General features: G+C 51.0%; 1 protein-coding gene across 1 annotated transcript; it reads right to left on the bottom strand.

Annotated features, from left to right (window-relative positions):
* Positions 1-13,436: 13,436 nt before the first annotated feature.
* LOC133927574 (uncharacterized) lies at positions 13,437-14,806 on the bottom strand. The gene is made up of 3 exons (XM_062374035.1): positions 14,190-14,806; positions 13,872-14,139; positions 13,437-13,772 (listed from the first exon to the last, which is right to left on the bottom strand). The coding sequence occupies exons 1-3, from the start codon at positions 14,804-14,806 to the stop codon at positions 13,437-13,439; spliced, it is 1,221 nt and encodes a 406-aa protein (XP_062230019.1).
* Positions 14,807-20,729: the final 5,923 nt, after the last annotated feature.

The following is a 20,729-nucleotide window of genomic DNA, read 5'->3' on the forward strand; positions in this document are numbered from 1 at the left end:
CTCGGGCGTACGCATGTACACGTATATTATTGCTGCATGCTCGCAAGTTGCACGGCTACGATCCAAGCGGGGAGGACGCATCCCTAGGGGAAACATATGGCCACGATGATGCCTTCACGTGGTCCGGCCCGATCAAATCTCCCTCTCTCCAATCGTCAAAGTCGTTTTATAAAAGCGGACGCCATCGCCATGCATGGCCACTTGCCTTCTAAACAAAATGACCACTTGTTCATCTCTCTACTGTACATGTACAGTCAAATATGCATGGTTTGCGTTTGTGGGGCCTATTAAAAGAGAAGTGTCACATTTAGATTGGAATCTAGACACGCATTGATCTAGATTCTCCTGGGGAGAAGTGAATTGGAATCTGCAAAGTGGAAACAGCTAGCGAGATTCTACAGGTAGTGCTAGCGAGCCGGTCCCTCGTGTCTGCTCAGCTCACATGCATGCGTTTATGTGTGCCAAACCTGAATTGCCTAGAAGCACGCATCGGTTGTGTCGTCTAACTATTGGAGGTTACTATGGATGTCATGTCATGGTGCTGCGCATCGATGACGATTAATTTGTTGCATACATGCATGTCTACTATACTCACGATTGTGTAGTATGGACATGCTCATCTTGTTACACTACATGCCGTGACGTTCTCCTCTCCAGGTTGCGCTATATCATCTTTTCGTTTTCCAACGTTACATCAAGTCAGGAATAAAAATCGATTTACACTAATTAAAAAATCTCAAAAGTGACAGGTCTTAGTAGTTATGAGTGACGGGTATCCATCACCCTGAATGTCTCACTGATGACTAATCATAAGTGATGAGTAAAGTCCCATTACCAATAAAATTATTGATGATGGATCAAAATTTGACTGTCACTTATTAAGATCATAAGCGACGGGTCATAACTGAGACCCGTCACTTATTACAAGTCATCTTATTACACTACACACCGCTTATTACAAGTCATCTTATTACACTATACGCCACTTATCACAAGTCATCTTATTACACTATACGCCGTTACGTTCTCCTCTCCAGATTGCGCTATATCATCTTTTCGTTTTCCACTGTTACATCAAGTCACGAATAAAACTAAGCCATACGATCGATTTACACTATGTAAAAAAAAGCTCAAAAGTGACAGGTCTTAATCGTTATGGGTGACAGCTGTCGCACCTGTTACCCCGAACGCGTTCTCTGATGACTAGTCATAAGTGACGGGTAGAATCTGTCACCAATAAGGTTATTGGTGACGGGTCAAAATTTGATCCGTCACTTATTAAGGTCATAAGTGACGGGTAATAACTGTGACCCGTCACATATGACTAATTTACATCTTTAGCATTTTTTGACAGAAAAAAGTCAAAAAAACATATTATTTCACCCAAGCCATCCCAACGCATGCCTATCATCACTGGCCGCGGGTCACTTCTATTTTTTCAGCACTATTTTCTGTCTTCGCGTCAAGCGGGAATCGAACCCGCCACCTCCCCTCGCGCGCGCATGTTACCACCTCAGCTATCGTGTGTTTGTGATGGATATCGAATATTTTATCCTTTTACCTTCTTTGCCGAAGGTCATAAGTGGCGGTTCATACTGTGGCTCGTCACTTATGAATGTTATAGGTGACGTGTCATAATCTTGACCCGTCACTAATGATTGATTTTTTTTATTTTACATATAAAATTTGTATTAATATTTACATATAAAATATGTATTAATATTTACTTATTAAATTTGATAGGTGACTGGTTATAATTTACCTATAAAATTGTATTCATATTTTATGAATTTCTGAATATCTCATGCAAACGATCACAATTTGATAAGTACCTCGGAGTGCATCCGGTAAAACGGGCATAACTTTTGCATACAAACTCGGATTTCAAATTTTTTGACTCTACGCACAACTACAATAAAGTTACATCCGTTTCTCTCCCACTTCGTCGGGTTCGTTGAATTTTTGAAGGCCAAAGATGGCTTAGAAGATTGAGTTCTCACCCCTGGAAGTTTTTACACCATTTTCGAAACGCACGTTTGTGTTCATAGCTGCCACCCCTTACATCAAACTTGAGCAAAAATCATGTATATTTCCTATTCTAATTCTACTTAGGTGATAAAAAATAAGAAAAAAATAAAATACAAATAAAAAATATTAGTGAACTAAGTATCTATGACTTTATCATTAGTGACGGGTTATAACATGACACAAACCCATCACTTATGAGTACCCAAGGTGACCCATCACTTATTACTTGTCATAAGTGACGGGTCGCCTTGCACCACTCATAAGTAACGGGTCAAGTTGTGACCCATCACTTATAACCTGATATAAGTGACGGGTTATGTTACGACTTATCACTAATTTCGTGTCTCCTTTGTTTGTTTTTTACGTAGTGTTAGCAGCCGGATGATGTCGCATTCTCTGAAGTATTCTCAAAGACTTCAAGAGTAGGAGCAAAAATATCAGCCTCGTCTCTGCCTGTGCAGTACCTCTAGCCTCCTCTGTGTGCAACAATCTCCTCTACCCCGGCCTTCCATTCCACGGCATCTTACATATATGCCTTTAAGAGCTCAGCAACATTTTTATCCAAGTCCTTCTAGGACCTCGCAATTGTAACACCCTGATTTTTAGATTTCTCAAATTTCTAAAATTTCTCAAATTTCTAAAAAATTTCTAAGAGTATTGAATAGCTTCACCAGTAGTATAGGTTTAAAACCTATTTTCTTAATCAATCAATCAATATAGGTTATTATTTTCTATGCATTGCATGCTGAGTTTTGTTAGGAGGCAGGTAAATGCATTAGAGTTCTTTTTCTTTTCTTTCTCTTTGGTGTTTTGACTGAAAAAGATTTTGAAAAGGTTTTTTTTTTACAAAACTCAGTAGTGAATAAGTTAAGGATCTTAATGGTTGGAATTCAAAATCTTTGAATTCATCATCTATTCAATCCTTGATCATACCTGATCCTTATCCAAGTCAATTCAAATCTTATCCAAATTCTTGTTTAAAGCCAATCTCTCGTCTTTCTCAAATTCTACCCAAATCCAAATCCAAATTCCTTATCTACTCTTATCCTTGATCAACCTCATTTTTTTGTTTCTCTGAAATTCACTCCAAACTCAATTCAAATTCAAATCCTATTCAAATTTCTCTGCAAAAATTTCTTTTTTAAACCCTAGATATACCTAAAGTATCTTTGGGCTCAATCTTGATCAAGTCCAAACCCTTAGCTAAGTCTTCTAGATGGCCCAACAAAGGATCCACGAAATCTGCAAATTTTCGCGGAGTCCTGGACAGCCTCATCTTCGCATGACGTTTTGGAGTTCAAAACGGCCTCAAATGCAAATCTTGACAATACCAAAGTTGTAGGTCTTGTCGAGAGATTCGATTTGAACCTATGGAAGTCACCTTTTGGATAATGGAGCTAGGAGTTATGGCCCCCGAAATCAGTGCTGCGCAGAGAAGTCCGAGTTGAAACAGTTTATTTTGTGGCGCATTTTTGGAAATCAATATGACGTTTTCAGAAGTTCCAATGACTACCAAAGTTGTAGATCTTTTCGAGTACTACAATTTAGAATAAATAAACGTCCAATTTGGAGTCCGGACGATGGAGATATCATCCTTAGAATACAGAGCTGCGAAAAAGGAAACCGTAACCGACTCGAACTCGAATCCAATTCGTATTCAGTTTGGACTCCACCTCAACTAGCCGCCCCTAGCCCTATATATATGAGTTTCGCGCTCTCTCCCACCCCTATTCCACACCCCTAAACCCTAGAAGTCGCTGCTGCCCTGTCCGTGAGTCGCCGGAGCCGCTGCCGCTGCCGCCCGTGATGCGCTACGTCGTCTTCTCCGCGGATCCTCCTTCTTGATCATCAAAGCAATGTGAGGACTCCTTCTTCTCCTCTCTTACTACTGTTTTAGCATCATACTAAGTCCCTAGTCAAGCCCTAGCCCCGCCAAAGCCCGATCTACGCCGCAATGGTCATCACCGTCGCGGACAGCCGCGAGACAGCCGTGTTGTAGCTGATTGGCATCGATGTTCCCGACCGACCAGTGGTCAAATCACCAAGCTCTTTCACCGGTGCATGTCCCATGATGTTCCCCACGCTCTCACCAACCAGGTCGGCCAGTAGATTAGCTAAACTATCGAAATCAAGGTCGACATACCCGCTGTCCGGTTTCTGGACGTGTTCTGCACGCGCACCGGATTTGCATTCGTGTTCCCCGTCAACCCGAAAGCCGTATGGATACACCAACTGCGTCACGGCGTGACCCATGAAGTCTTCTACGTTACCCTAGGAGCCCATCCCCATTTGTGCAGCGACACGACCAAGACGCCATTGCTAACCACAACATATCGCAGCCATCACCCGTTTCATCTATGCCGATCGTTCTTCCTTTCAGTGGATGATCTACCAAAACCCATGCTATAGCATTGTGTTCCCGGGTTATATGAACATCCTTGTTCAAACGGTTCCTCAAAATTCATAGCCAATCTCTGGGAACGCGAGCGTCTTTGTTCCTGCATTTGTTCGCGGTCACCACCAAACCTAGCAGCAGTCATCGCTATTTTGCCGCTACCTCGGATGACCCCTTCCAAAACCAACCATACCGCTGAGTTAGTCTTTCTGCGTTCTACGCCATGCTCCGTTAAAACCGGGTAGAACGTGGAAAGATTAACTCAGCAGTATGGTTGGTTTTGGAAGGGGTCATCCGAGGTAGCGGCAAAACAACGATGACTGCTTCTAGGTTTGGTGGTGACCGCGAACAGATTCAGGAATGAAGATACTCACGTTCCAGGAGATTGGCTATGAAATTTTAGGAACCGTTTGAACAAGGATGTTCATATAACCCGGGAACACGATGCTATGGCATAGGTTTTGGTAGATCATCCACTGAGAGAAAGAACGATCAGCATAGATGAGACGGGTGATGGCTGTGATGTGATGTGGTTGGCAATGGCGTCCTGGTCGTGTCGCTGCACAAACGGGGATGGGCTCCTAGAGTAACGTAGAAGACTCCGTGCGACACGCCGTCGCGGTTGGTGCATCCATACGGCTTTCGGATTGACGGGGAACGCGAATGCAAATCCGGTGCCCGCGCAGAACGCGTGCAGAAACCGGACAGCGGGTATGTCGACCTTGATTTCAATAGTTTGGCTAATCTACTGGCCGACCTGGTTGGTGAGGGCATGGGGAACATCATGGGACATGCACCGGTGAAAGGGCTTGGTGATTTGACCTCTGGTCGGTCGGGAACATCGATGCCAATCAGCTACAGCGCGGCTGTCCGCGACGGTGATGATCGTGGCGGCATAGATCGAGCTTTGGCGGGGCTAGGGCTTGGCTAGAGACTTAGTATGATGCTAAAACAGTAGTAAGAGAGGATAAGAAGGGGTCCTCACCTTACTTTGATGGTGGAAGAAGGAGAATTCGCGGAGAAGACGACGTAGCACATCACGGGCGGCGACGGTGGCGACGGCGAACGGCGGCGCTCCGGCGATGCACGGACAGGGCAGCAACGACTTCTCAGGCTTGGGGGCATGGAATAGAGGTAGGAGAGGGCACGCAACTCATATATATAGGGCTAGGGGCGGCTGGTTGAGGTGGAGTCCAAACCGAACACGATTTGGATTCGAGTTCGAGTCGGTTACGATTTTCTTTTTCGCAGCTCTGTATTCCAAGGATGAGATCTCCATCGTCCTGACTCTAAATTGGACGTTTCTTAATTCTAAATTGTAGTACTCAAAAAGATATACAATTTTGGTAGTCATTGGAATTTCTTAAAACGTCATCTTGATTACTAAAAATGCGCCACAAGATAAACTGTTTCAACTCGGACTTCTCTGTCCAGCACTGATTTCGGGGGCCATAACTCCTAGCTCCATTATCTAAAAGAGGACTTCCATAGGTTCAAATCGAAGCTCTCGATGAGACCTACAACTTTGTTATTGTCAAGATTTGCATTTGAGGCCAATTTGAACTCCAAAACGTCATGCGAAGATGAGGCTGTCCAGGACTCCGCGAAAATTTTCAGATTTCGTGGATCCTTTGTTGGGCCATCTAGAAGACTTGGCTAAGGGTTTGGACTTGAGCAAGATTGAGCCCAAAGACACTTTAGGTATATCTAGGGTTTAGAAAAGAAACTTTTGCATAGAAATTTGAATATGATTTGAATTTGAATTGAGTTTGGAGTGAATTTGAGAGAAATGAAAAATGAGGTTGAACAAGAATAAGAGTAGATAAGGAATTTGAATTTGGATTTGGGTAGAATTTGAGAAAGAGGAGTGATTGGCTTTAAACAAGGATTTGAATTGAACTAGAGAAGGATTAGGTATGATCAAAGATTGAATAGATGATGATTCAAAGATTTTGAATTCCAACCATTAAGATCCTTAACTTATTCACTACTGAGTTTTGTAAAAATCTTTTCAAAATCTTTTTCACTCAAAACACCAAAGAGAAAGAAAAGGAAAAAGAACTCTAATGCATTTACCTGCCTCCTAACAAAACTCAGTATGTAATGCACAAGAAATAATAACCTATATTGATTAATTGATTAAGAAAATAGGTTTTAAACCTATACTACTATTGAAGCTATTCAATAATCTTGGAAAATTTTAGAAATTTGAGAAATCTGAAAATCAGGGTGTTACAAATCTACCCCCCTTAAAGGAATCTCGCCCTCGAGATTCGGGCATATCGAAAACGAGATAAGGGATCTTGATCTTCAAGTTTTCTTCTCGCTTTTCAAATTGCTTTTTTTTTCTTCTTCTTGGTGGTAACCTCATTGCGCTGACTTTCTTTGATCACTTTGCCTTTGATGGCTTCTCATCTTCAACGGTTGTAGTTGTCTCTGGGGTACTTCTTCGACTCTCTTACATGTATCATATAGGGTTGCACACTTTGTTATATCTCTCTTCTTTACATACTACCAATATTAATCCTTGAGATCATGATAAATCTTAGTGCTTTCAGATTCCTGAGAATTCCGTAGCTTTAGCACTCCTGATAAGTTTCCTTTATTACTTTTTAATGATCTTCTCATCTGTTGATTGACCTTGGCAGACCTTTTTATCCTTGATGATTTAGTAAGGCATATCCAAATTCTGAGGAAAGAGTACTTATTCTTTTCAATCACTTGTGTGGTCGAAGTGTAGCTTCTGGGTACTGTCCTTCCTTTAGCACACTTTATTACCTCATTACCTCTGCTGACTAGCCATTTCCAATATCTGTCTTGAGGTTCCAGAACCAAGAGATTGGCTAGAAAGACTACCCCCTTAAAAAGGAGCGAACTTCTCTGACTTACATTTCCAGTTCTTGAGAAGTAGACAGACATGTAGCCTTTGACATGGAATATATCACTCTTTTTTTTTTTTGCCTACTGAGCCTCTGTGAGCTTGATGGGACCTCGTCGATCTTGACTATCTTGAGTTACAACTTGAAAGTCATGACAATCTGAATGTTGGACTGAGATCTTCATGTGGGATTTAGGGTTGATCCAGTTCCATGCGGGGTCCTTCGTGGGACATCTTTTGACCCAGCGCGTAGGTTCTCTAGAGTGGACACACACCTTCTTATCGTCAGGTACAAGGATCCTTAGGGGCATCCATTGGCATAGTGTCTTTCTTCTTCACAGCAAAAACACACCTTCCATCCGGGAGCAAGTAAGTAAGCTCCTTGACGTCGGCTTCATCCGAGAAGTCCTCCACCCCGAGTGGCTGGCAAACCTAGTCATCGTCCCAAAGGCCAATGGCAAGCTCCGCATGTGCGTCGACTACACCGACCTAAACAAGGCTTGCCCAAAAGATTCTTTTCCTTTACCCCGCATAGATCAGATTGTAAATGCAACCGCAGGGTGTGATCTTTTATGTTTTCTAGATGCAAACTCTGGTTATCACCAAATCCGCATGGCCATAGAGAATGAAGAAAAAACTTCTTTTACCACTCCGGTGGGTACTTATTGTTATGTATCAATACCATTTGGTTTGCGCAACGCTGGGTCATCTTTCCAGCGCGTTATGCACATTACCCTTGACTCGCAGGTTGGTCGCAACGTCGAGGCTTACATCGATGATCTCGTGGTCAAATCCCGAGACCGCGCCACCCTGCTTGAAGATCTAGCCGAGACTTTCAACAGTCTCCGCACTACCCGCTTGTAGCTCAACCCCGAGAAGTGTGTTTTTGGGGTACCTGCGGGCAAGCTCCTCGGTTTCTTGGTCTCTAGCCGAGGAATCGAGGCCAACCCAGAGAAGATCCGAGCCATCGAGCAGATGCGACCCCCGGCTCGACTCAAGGAAGTTCAGCGCCTCACCGGCTGCATGGCGGCCCTCGGGCGCTTCATCTCCAAGCTCGGGGAGCGAGGACTCCCCCTCTTCAAACTCCTAAAGAAGACCAGTCACTTCGACTGGACGCCGGAGGTCGAGCAGGCCTTCCGTGACTTGAAGAAATATCTCACCTCGCCGCCTGTACTGGTGGCCCCCTCCGAGGGCGAGCCACTACTGCTCTACGTTTCGGCCACTCCTCAGGTCATGAGCATAGTACTGGTAGTGGAGCGTGATGAGTGCTCGGGGCAAGGTGCTGGGTCCCAGCTCCCGGTCGCCCCCGAGCACTCCCCAGTCCTCGCAGCTCCCCCCGAGCAGGGGGTCAAGCCCGAGCACTTGGCTCCTCCCGACCAGGGAGTCGAGCCCGAGAACTCGGCCAGCCCCGACAACTCCGCTGTGACAAGCCCTCGGGTAAAGCCGCAGTTCGGGCCCGCCGTGTACAGCGACCGGTGTACTTTGTCAGTGAAGTCCTCCGAGACGCCAAAACAAGATACCCCCAAGCCTAGAAGCTGCTCTATACCATGCTCATCGCTTCCCGGAAGCTGCGCCACTACTTCCAAGCGCATAAGGTCTCGGTGGTTACCACGTATCCACTGGGGCCGATCCTCCAGAACCGAGAAGGCACCGGGCACATCGTCAAGTGGGCAGTGGAGCTAGCGGAGTTTGATCTGTACTTTGTCAGCCGCCAGGCGATCAAAAGCCAGGCGCTCTCAGACTTTGTGGCAGAGTGGACGCCCGTCCCCGAGATCAACCAAGAAGAAATTTCCGCCTATCCCAGGCATGATGCGCCCAGGTACTGGATTATGCACTTCGATGGTTCCCTCACGCTGAAAGGCGCGGGGGCCGGAGTGGTTCTCACCTCCCCAACGGGTGAAGCACTCCGGTATGTCGTGCAGCTGCAGTTCCGAGCAACCAACAACATGGTGGAATATGAGGGCCTCATCGCCGGCCTCCGGGCCGTGGTGGGCCTCGGGATTCGTCGCCTCCTGGTCAAGGGAGAGTCCCAACTTGTGGTCAACCTAGTGTCAAAAGAGTACCAGTGCACGGATCCTCAGATGGCAGCGTACGTGGCAGAAGTCAGGAGGCTGGAGAGGCACTTCGATGGCCTGGAGCTGCGGTATATATCTCGCCGCGACAACGCTCTGGCCGATGACCTTTCTCGCCTGGCCTCTTCCCGTGCACGCGTCCCTGCCGGAGTCTTTGAAGAAAGGCTCACATGGCCTTCCGTCCTGCCTGCCGACCAGGACGAAGGGGAACCCTCGAGCCTAATTCAGGGGACCTAAGCGGTGCCCTAAGTGGGGAGCCCCGTCAGGGTGCCGCCGCCCGATGAGTGCGTTGCGCTTGCTGGTAGTTCTCAAGGTGCCTCGTTGATGGATGAGATCCGAGGGTACTTGAAAGAAAAGTTCCTCCCCGGGGATGATGCCTCTGTCGAAAGAATTGCGCGGCAGTCCAAACGCTATGCCATAGTAGACGGGGGTCTCTACCGGCGCGACACGGATGGTGTCCTCCTGAAATGCATCACCTGGGCAGAAGGCGGTGTGCTTGTCGCTGAGATCCATGAGGGCGAGTGCGGTGGCCATGCATCGTTCCGCACGCTGGTCGGGAAGGCCTTCCGGTAAGGTTTCTACTGGCCTACAACTCTCCAGGATGCTTCTGAGTTGGTTCGGCGCTGCAGGGCATGCCAGTTCCACGCAAAGCAGATTAACCAGCCAGCTTAGGCTCTTCAAACCATCCCCCTGTCATGGCCTTTCGCGGTCTGGGGGCTGGACATCCTGGGACCATTCCCCCCGAGCAATCGGGGGCTATGAGTACCTCTACGTCGCCATCGACAAGTTCGAGAAGTGGCCAGAGGCGGTTCCAGTCATCAAGGTTACCAAGAACACGGCGCTTCAGTTCATCCGCGGTATCACAAGTCATTTCGGTGTCCCGAACAGGATCATCACCGACAATAGCACTCAGTTCACAAGTGCCCTGTTCGTGGACTACTGCGAGGACCTCGGCATCAAGCTCTGCTTCGCCTCTATCGCTCATCCTCGGAGCAATGGGCAGGTTGAGCATGCCAATGCTAAGATACTGAAGGGGCTCAAAACCTGGACCTACGATGTGCTCGCAAAGCACGGGAAAGGGTGGATCGATGAGCTGCCTGCTGTGCTATGGGCCAATCAGACCACACCAAGTCGTGCCACCGGGGAGACTCCTTTCTTCCTCGTGTACAGCGCTGAGGCGGTCCTCCCCTCCGAGCTCACTCTTGGCTCCCCTCGGGTGCATGCCTACTCCGAAGGCGAATAGGAACAGCGAAGGCACGACGACGTCAACTACTTGGAAGAGCACCGGCGGCGTGCCGACATCCGAGCAGCCCGATACCAGCAAAGCCTGCGGCGCTGTCATTGGCATCACATCTGGGCCCGGTCTCTCGAGGTGGGGGATCTAGTTCTCCAACGTGTCCAATCGCGCGAAGGAAGGAATAAACTGTCCCCTATGTGGGAAGGCCCCTTTACCGTGATCGGTGTCCCACGAGAAGGCTCTTTTCGGCTGGCTACGGAGGATGGGCAGCCGCTCTCCAACGCATGAAACATCGAGCATCTGCGCAAGTTCTATCCGTAGGTGGCATGTTTGTGCTCGGGCAAACCAGGACGGGGTCCCCCCCGCCCAAGTTGGTCGAGGGCTACCACTAATCATTCTGGTGAGATGCTCGATTGTGCGAGAAAAACACGCTCCCACAAACCATGTAAGTCACCCAATCTTGTACAAAATTGTCAATATACATATATTATCACTGTCCAGTTCTTATTTCAAATTTCACTTTCTCTCTGGAATCCATATGTTTAATCTGTCTGGTGAGATGCTCGACTGTGTGAGAAAAACATGCTCTCTCATTTTCCCCGTTGATAAAAGAATCCCGATCGGTATGCGCGTAGGCAGTTGCCGCCTGACCTAAGTCTGTTGTGGTAGGCTGTGGTGTTTGGAGTCATGGCAGTACCCCGAGCATCACCGAGCTTCTGGGGTTCTCGGGTAATCCTACCGCTCGAGCAAAGATTTGGGATCCTAGACCCCAGGGGCGTGCTGTCGGTGCTCGGCCTGGTCAGTCCTTCCCGGGCGCCACCAAGCCATAGGACCTATGGGTTTTGCCTCTGTCTGCATACTTCGTTGGTCCGGGTATTCGAGAGGTCTCGGGTTGAAAACGAGAGCAGTCTATAAGGAGTACCGCACTAACAGAGCGCACCAAACAAAGAATTTTTTTCCTATTTTTCTTAAGTTACAGATCAACAACCGAGAATAAAAGCAGCTCGACCGCGAGGGCCTCAGAGCCTAGGCCGCTGCTCAAACCTAGGGGTCCTCGGGCAGTCCTACCGCTCGGGCAAGAGTGGTCAGGACCGCCTGGCCCCTGGCTCCCTCTCATGCTTTCCAGTGTTCGGGCGCTCCGACCGAAGGAACCAAATTCCCGGGCACCCCGAGCTCGGAGCGCGTACCTCTCATGGATTGGTCGGCCAAAAGGCTGACAGCTGTCCAGTGAGTGGTTAAAGTCATACGAGTTTACATTCAGCAATCTATTGTTCCCGAGTTATCCTCGGGACCCTCGCATTCTAATCTGTTCGGCGAGATGGTCTCCTCGCACACAAAACCCTGCCCATGTGCTCGCTTTTCCCGAAACGACAGAGTGGACAGTAGAAAGATGTACCGTACGAATGGCAATGTTTGGCCGAAGTCCTTCTTGGTGGTCGTGGTGTTCGGCCCGCTTAAAAGTACCCCGGGCACTACCTGAGCCTCTGGGGTTCTTGGGTAATCCTACCGCTTGACCAAAGAGCGGTCGGGAGCCTAGACCCTGTGGGCGGGCTGTCGATGCTCGGTCCGGTCCGTCCTAGCCCGGGCACCACCAAACCGTGGGGGCTCTTGGTCGCATTTCCGCCCGCACGTGTCTCCGGTCTGTTTGTTTGAGTGGTTACAAAATGGGAAAGCGTTCATTGGTCGTGGCGTGCTCCGTGCTGGATCGACCTATGTCCCGAGCAAGGAAGTTCGTGCCTTTGTCTCTTGACTTAGCCGCTGCGGACTCGCGAGGGCTCGGGGGCTGAACGTGCGGAGAGGCCTCACTACTCGGGCGATGAGTGGTCGGGGCGACTTCGTTCTCGGGGGGGGGGGGGGAGGTCGGGCTCGGTCCGACTAAGTACTCCTCGGGGCACCAAGTGAAAAGAGAAAAGACTTCATCAAGCATCAAGACAACACTGGAGTTGCGATCCCAAGGATAGGCTTCCATTATATTCAAAAAAGGACAGCTATTCTGAGGGATCACTCCCATATTTACATCAAGTCAAGAAAAGAAAAAACAAAAGGCTAATCTAGGTCGGCGGGCTCTGGAGGCGGCGAGGAGTCCTCGCTGCTGCTGCCACTGCTTGGCACCGGCGGTGGCTCCCGCATGAAGCAAGTCGTCACCTCGGCGGCGACGCCCCGGACAGCCTCCCAGGCGACCTCCTCCTCGGCCTCGACCACCCCTTGTCGGGCTGGCTCCAGCGAGAAGTTGAGGTCCCGACTCTGGTAATAGGTCAGGACGTCCTCGGCCACCGCTTGGGCCAGACCACGCCCTTCCCAGGAGGGTAACTCCTGTATGGCACATGGCGATGTGGCCGATGGTCGCTCGCTCCATCCCCTTCTCGCCCACGTAGACTCGCCCGAGCCCGGCCACCCTCACGGACCTTCGTGCTTGCCGAAGGATGTCTCGCATCATCAGCTTGACATTGGCCCGCTCGGCGGTAACAGTCTCGAGCTCGTCCTTCGCGATCTGCAGCCACTCCTCAAGGCTTATCTCCTCGGTCACGCTGGTCGGGACGGCGTTGGTCGCCAGGGCGTCAGCTTGCTTCTGCTTCACCTGCTCGGCGAGGGCAGAGAGGGCCTGCTCCTGGGCAGTCAGCTCTGCCTCCCACTTGGCGGCCTGCTCCTCTCGAGCAGTTAAAGCCATCGACGCCGAGGTAGCCTCTGCTTCACGACGAGTCAGCTGCTCCTCCCGGGCATCTAGAGCCGTCGCTGTGATCCCGACGTCGGTATCGTGGATCGCGACCTCCTCCTTCCGATGGAGGACTTCGACGCGGCTCCGCTCAAGCTCATCGTTCTGGTGGGCTAAGTCTGCCTGGGAGGCTCCACCGCCTTCTCGCGCGGCAGGATGGCATCCTCCCGAGCCCGCACCAGCCGCTCCCTGGCGAGCAGCTCTGCGGCCCACCGCCGGGATATCTCACCCAGGCGGGTGGCTTCCTCTTGCTTGGCGATGGCCTCCTCGTGCACTTCATCCAGGGTCTCCCACTCCTCGGCCATCACGCGCCTCTCCCTCTCATGGGCGACACGGGCCGAGGTGATGCGGGCCTCCAAAAGGCGGCCAACCTCCTCCAGCCGCCCCCTCTCCTCTACGAGGGTGACCCGCTCGGCCTCGAGCTGTGCTCGTTCCCCTGCCACGGCCGCCTCCAGCCGCTCGATAACCTCCCGGGCGCTTCCTAGCACGTCCGGGAGGGGTTCCACGGCCTGGTTGGACGACGGCCGGGTGCTGGGTCCCCTGCGAGCCCTCTCTGCAGAGGCGCTCGGGATCCCTGACTGCTGCCTTGACGGTGCTGCCCTCGCCGCGGCCATCTGCCCCGCCCTCGAAGTACTAGGGGCGGGCTCGGCCGGCGCCGGTGGCTCGAGCGCGGCCGCTGCCCTCGGCTCAAGGCTCGGCAGCACCTGTGGCTCCAGCTCAGTCGGCGCGCTCAGCTCAGGAGCGCTCGGCTCTGGGGCGGGAGCCGGCCTTGGTGCTTCCGGTCGTCTTTGGTCCCCGGCGACGTCCTTGGGCGGCCTGAAAGCAAAAATAGGTTAGTCCCCGAACTCACTTCAAGCGAAACATGCTCTGGGAGAAGAACACTTACGCAGTCTTTGGTCCTCGGTATTGCCATCGCGATTCTGGGATCTTGAACTCCGGGCCCGACGGCTTCAGCCCAGAGTCTGCCCTCCTCCTCTTCGGCGAGGGTCTCTGCGGGGCCGCTGCGGAGCCGGTCTCTGGCGACGGGCCAGCTTGGGCACTCGGTGTGGACGCGCTCTCGTGCCGGCCTTGGTCTCTGGGCTACGGCGCTCGAGGCCTCGCCTCCGCCGTGGAGCCCGTCTCCAGCGGCGGGCCGACTTAGGCACTCGCTGTAGACCAGCTCCAGCGCCAACCTTGGTCTCCGAGTTCCCGAGCCCTGGACCTCACCTCCGTGGACGCGACGGCGATGACAAGGATGATGACTGAGGCACGAACGTCTGGGGGTGCTTTCCTTTGTACCCCGGCGCCACCGCTGCTCCACTGCCGGCAGCACTCCTTCCGCCGGCCTGGTGACTGTTTCCTGCGGCAGCCGCACGGCCGGCCTGTGGCCTGCCACCCGTGGCACCCCTGCCGCTGATCTACGTTCGGCCGCCCGCGGCCTCCCTGACTCCTGCCGGTGGCCTGCCACCTGCGGCCTCCCCGCTATTGGTCCTTCGGGCACCATCGGTCTCCTCGTCCACCCCGTGGATCTGGATGGTCTCGGGGTTCCGGCGCCCTGGCTGGTCGACCAGACCCTGGGCGTCGAACTCGGGCAGCGTCGCTTGCAGCGCCACCCGTCCCGGGTCCGCGCTGAGTGCCAACTACTCCCGGGGTAGCACCGCCCGGGTCAGGTCTTCTACGCCGGTCACCACCCAAAGAAAGCCCGATAGCGTCGCCTCGTCTAGGTCCCAGTCCTCACCGATCTGGGTCCTGGTGATGTCGTGGGGCCCGGTGTACATCCAGCAGGGGCGGGCCCGCTCCCGGAGAGGCGCCAGGCGGCGGCGCAGGTAATCCGCCACCACAATCACCGACGTCAACCCCGCCTGGCGCAGGTCGTCGATGCGGTTCAGCACCAACCGCATCCGCTCGTCCTCCGCCGGCACTGTCTCCCAGATCGACCTCTGGGGTTCCGCCACCACCTCCGGCAGCGTGAGACGGTCGTGGGGGCTGACGTCGACATAGACCCAGTCGCGCCGCCAATCATCCCACTTGCTCCGCAGCACCTGGGGGATGTACACCTCCGTCAAGCCATCCCGCAGCCGGAAGTTGCAGCAGCCGGTGACGTCCGCAGTGGAGAAGCCTCTCTTCTTCCCGGCCGGCCGTAGGACGAAGAAGTGGCGGAACAATGCCACCGACGGTGGCACTCCGACGAACATCTCGCAGAAATGCGCGAAGATTGCCAGAATGACCACCGAGTTTGGACTGAGGTGCGCCATCTGAATTCCGAATGTGTCGAGGGTCTGGACGAAGAATGTCGAGAACGGCGGCACCAGTCCAGCCGCCACGAAGGAGACAAAGATGACGACGCGCCCCGGCCGGTCCGTGGTGGGTGAGTAGTTCACCGGCGTCACCACCGAGGCCTCTCGCTGGCCTTCGGGCACCATCATCTTCCGCACCTTGTCCGCCCCCTCCTCGTTGACAATCCGTGACTCCGGCAGTATGCTGTCGACCCCGTTTGTCACGGCGGCTGCTTCCTGCCCTTGGCATTGTTTTGGGGTGGGGAGCGTGCTGGAACGGTGGGGGAGGAAGGATGTGTTGCGGGCCGGAGAGAGGGTGAAAGCTCTGGAGTGCAAGGAGGAAGAAGAAGGCAAAGACTTGATCGCAAAGATGGCGTAAAGGGGGGGACGGTTCGCTCCCCTCTCCTTTTTATATCTTCGGGAACTCAAATGATGCTTGTCGCGGTGCGTTCGGTGAGAAAAAATTCCTCGACCGACGCGAGCGCCATCGAATCTCCCTCGGCCGGCGCGGTTGTCAGCGGTTGCCAGGCGCATTACCCTTGATCTGCGCGGTTGCCACGCGCGCCGCCTGCCTCGTTATCACGCGCCGCCCACCTCATTATCACGCGCCTCGAGAGTCGGCTGGACGCGCGTCCGTTCGGCTCCCCGCTGGGCCGTACCAGAAGCCTGTGTCGGAGAGGCTAGCGCCTAAAAATACGCCATGTGGCGTCGGTGCTGGGTTTGGCCTCGATGAAGACGAAGGCCCCATCCACAGTCTCTGGGCCATCGCCTTCCAATGGGCCCGGGGGCTGCTGTTAGTGAATTAGGAACCAGGGGTCCCCGAATCCCGAGGCCGGGCCAGCAATTTGCCACATGGCGCCTTCCCGCGGGGTTCATCTCCGCGAGGTACGAGAAGACTAAGTCCCGGGAGGGGGTGCTCGGGACCATGAAGTTGTCCCCGAGTACTCGAGTTCCCCGATGATCTGCGAAGACCAAGTGCTGGGAAGAGAGTGCTCGGGGTCATGAACAGTGGCCCCTGAGCACCCAAGTACCCCGAGGAGCCAAGGAAGGTAGTTCCGGGAGAGAGCGCTCGGGGCTGCGAACAGCGGCCCCCGAGCACTCGGTTCCCCGAGGACCCGAACAGTCAATTTCAGGAGAGAGCGCTCGGGGCCGTGAACAGTGGCCCCCGAGCACTCGGTTCCCCGAGGACCAAGAGAGGGCGTTTCTGGGAGAGAGTTCTCGGGGATATGAACAGTGACCCCCGAGCACTCGGTTCCCCGACGGCCTAAGAAGTCCTTCATCGGTGGCCCCCACAGGGATCCAGCGGTGAGGTGTCAGCCAGTGAAAGGCCCGATGCCGCATTTAAGAGGGCGCGTGGCCTGTCACCTCCAACTGCTCCTGTCACGCTCGGTGTCAGTCCCTGCCACATCCTTGCAGAAGGGCGTGGGGACATTTAATGCACGGGTCACATCCCGCGTCATCCGACGCGCCTCGGGATAGAATCGCGAAGCCCAAGGCACCCCGCCTGCCGCCCTGCTGTGTCAGGCGAACAAGACCGAGCGGGCACGCCGAGCTGCTCTGCAGCTGCCCGGTGGGCCCTCTCCACGGTGCCCATTGCCAGCGCCATCATGACGACCAAGACTGGGCGGGGGGGGGGGGGGGGGGGCGTTTTCAACCCCGCCGTCACTTCGCGCAGCAGCCCATAATGACTGCTTTTCCGTTTATGGTGCCTTGGGACTCGTGCACTCCCTTTCGGGGCACGCTACCACTGGCGGGTATTTAAGAGAGCCAGTGGGCACGGACAAATCAGAGGACTCTCAGAGGCTGAAAGGCTCCGATACACAGAAGACACCTTAGTACAAGCTTAGAAGCTGAGACCACCGAAGAACAAGGAGCCCGAGGCTCTAAGATAGACAAACATTCTTGTAACCATCAACATTCCTGAGAGACATTCCCAGGGCATTTATAGCATCCACACAGGAGTAGGGTATTACACTCAGTGCGGCCCGAACCTGTCTAAAAACCTCCAGTGCATTTACTGCATTCTGCATTAGATCATTCCATCCCACCTGCTATCACATTTGCGCCCATTTATTTCTCCCACAAACATATTCAGAATCATCCCCCCGATCGAATCTCAAAAAGGGGTCCCTCCGGATCCCTGCGATAGGAGCTCACCCTCCGACAGTAGAGATAAGTATCATCACTGCCGGTCGATGGATTGAGCCGACAGTGATACCCAGCTCCCTCATCATTGACGGTTTAATCCATCAACCAACAATGATAACATAGCATCCCTGTTGGCTAGTAAAATGAGCCGGCAGTGATGCCCCCTTCCCCACCTTCTCAAGCTCAAGCTAATAGATAGTTCGATCAAAACTTTCTCTCCCCCTCACAAACTCTCACATGGCAGCACCCACTTCATTTATTCTCCCCCCTTTGATTTCCCCACCACTCAAGCTCATTTTTTGTCAAGAAGAAAGTCTAGATGAGCTCTCTCTAGCTATCCAAACAAAATTCCTTCTTTCCTCTCTATTTGCTCATTTGCCTTTTATTTAATTTTTGGGCAAGTGAATCCTAGATTTTCCCCAAATAGCAAGCAAGCTTCTAGGAGCCTCTTGAGCTCAAGTAAGTTGAAATCGTCAAGTTAAATCCTATATTAGCATTTTAACTCAAAATGTTACCTTAAAAACCAAAGTTGATTTTATCCCTTATTTTGATTTTAAATGAATTAGAAAATTTCACCATGATATTTAGGTATGTAGCAAGATCCAATTGTATTTTTTATATTTTATTTAATTAGCAAGCTCCAATATAGAAACTTTATGTATGAGCGTATTTATTTTTCATGTTTCCTTAATGATCCATAGGTAAGAGGTTGAATAATAAAGAATATTTCTAGGGATGACACTAACGAATACTCATCAGAAGCAGACGCGAAAGCATGCATAAGGCGGCTCCTCCAACCCGGATCAATTGCCTGTAGGAGATGACGAGGTAATTTATTTGTTGGTGATCGCAAAATCTTCTAGACATTATGAATTTGGATTTATAATAATAATATAATTATAGATGGACAGAAGATGGATGTAGAATGTGAGTCGTGTGAGCGCAGAGTACAAAAACGGTGTGGCTTGTTTTTTGGTACAAGCCACGGTGCAAAAGTCAAATACACAGTCTCAATACAAACGATGTCCATGCGCCGATTACGAGAACAAAAAGCAGTTTTCCACCACCCAGCAAATACATTCTCACTTGATGCCAAAGAGTTTTATGTCTAGCTATACTCATTGGATTGAGTATGGTGAAGCTAAGATCATGCAGGAAGGGCAATACATTGGCAGAGAAGACAAAAACTTGTGCACCGATATACCGGCTGACAACTACACCGATATGCTGCATGCTGGAGATACATTGGTCGATGATTATCTAGAAGAGATGTTGGAGGACACCGACTCCGACATCGATGCCAATGATCCAGAGCAGATGTTGGGCAATGGGGAGGGGAACTTCACCAATGAAAGAGAGTTTCAAAAGTTACAACATATGGTAGGACACTCTAAAACACCATTGTTCCCGGACTGCGAGAAGGAGCACACAAAGTTGTGTACCGTGCTTTCACTGCTACAATTGAAGGCAAGAAACAGGTGGTCTTATACAAGCTTCATAGAGATGTTATTGTTCTTGCAGAAATTGCTTTCAAAGGGAAATGTGATGCCCGAAAATACGTACCAGACCAAGCAGGTTGTGTGCCTATGTGGGTTAGAAGTGCAGAAAATACATACATGTCCAAACAATTGCATGTTGTATCTCGGAGAGCATGCTGACTTGGAAGCATGTCTCGTCTGTGGTGCATCATGGTACAAGCGTGACCATGAAGATATCAATGGAAAAGGAAAGAATAAAATGCCTCTTGTCAAGGTGATGTGGTATTTTCCTATAGTCCCCCGTTTGGAGCATTTATTCGCGAACAAAAGGCATGCCAAATTGATGTGATTGCTTGCCGAGGAGCGCAAGGATGATGGAATACTGAGACACCCAGCTAATTCTACGCAATAGAGAAACATCGATAGGAAATACAAGGAGCCTTTTGCAAAAGATGTGAGGAATAAGATTTGGGTTGAGTACGGATGGGAGGAATCCATTCGGCAACATGAGCAGTAGTCATAGCACTTGACCTGTGACTCTATGTATCTACAACCTTCCACCTTGGTTATGTATAAAGCGGAAGTACATTATGATGCCAGTACTGATACCAGGGCTGAGGCAACCTAGCAATGATATCGATGTCTACCTGAAACCATTAATGGAAGATCTTGTAATACTGTGGAATGATGGTGTGCAGGTATGGGATGCATACAAATGAGAGAACTTCACCATACACGTAATACTGTTCGTAACAATCCAGGATTGGCTAGCCCATGGCAACCTATCGGGCCAGATTGTCAAAGGCTATTGTTCATGCGTGCATTGTTTGGATGAAATAGAGAGCTTGTGGCTAAAGAATAGCTAAAAAGTGGTATACTTAGGTCAGCGTAATTTCTTCACAAGGATCACCTAAAACGTAGCAACAAGAGAGCTTTTGATGGGAAAGTTGAGACTTGATCACCTCCGAAGCATCGCACTAGGAGACAGGTATATGAGATGGTAAAGGGACTTAGGGTTATCCTTGGAAAGGGATATGGGAGTACACCGGTTTCTAAATCCTAATCTTAGAGCTCCTATGTTCAAAAAGAAATCCTTTTTGTATGGCGTAGCTTATTAGTCAAATTTGGTGGTTCGACATGCAATTGATGTCATGCACATTGAGAAGAAAGTGTGTGTGTTGGAGCAAGAGTTCATCTTGCCCCATCAAGTACGCTGAGAGTTTCTTCTAAGGAGTAGACTCAAGCTTGGAGATGAAGTTTCAGAGGAAGGAACACCACGAGTATATTGATGATAGGAAACTGTATCACTCTGGGATGAGTATCACTATGTTCGTTGTGATGCCTGTTCTTTCTCGCTGTGTCCTCCGGATTTGTCCTCCCTTTTCCAGAGGACCATGGCCTCCTATTTATAGGGTCATGCGTATCTTGGCATACAAGTTATCATAATGTACAAATATCTAGGATCCGGCTAAATTACTGAGCCTTATCTCGGATAACTACCTTCTATCCTGTCGGGAGATAAATA

The sequence above is a fragment of the Phragmites australis genome, chromosome 8 (assembly GCF_958298935.1).
Source record: "Phragmites australis chromosome 8, lpPhrAust1.1, whole genome shotgun sequence".
NCBI lineage: Eukaryota > Viridiplantae > Streptophyta > Magnoliopsida > Poales > Poaceae > Phragmites > Phragmites australis.

Bases quoted from the DNA above. Each gene is read 5' to 3' on its own strand.
- LOC133927574 (XM_062374035.1), bottom strand. From the start codon at position 14,806: ATGGTGCCCGAAGGACCAATAGCGGGGAGGCCGCAGGTGGCAGGCCAC. The intron at 14,140-14,189 runs GCATGTTTCGCT...TTTTGCTTTCAG, and splicing joins GTAAGTGTTCTTCTCCCAGA to GCCGCCCAAGGACGTCGCCG. The intron at 13,773-13,871 runs GCTCGCAGGGGA...GAGCGGCTGGAG, and splicing joins CGAGCGCCTCTGCAGAGAGG to GCGGCCGTGGCAGGGGAACG.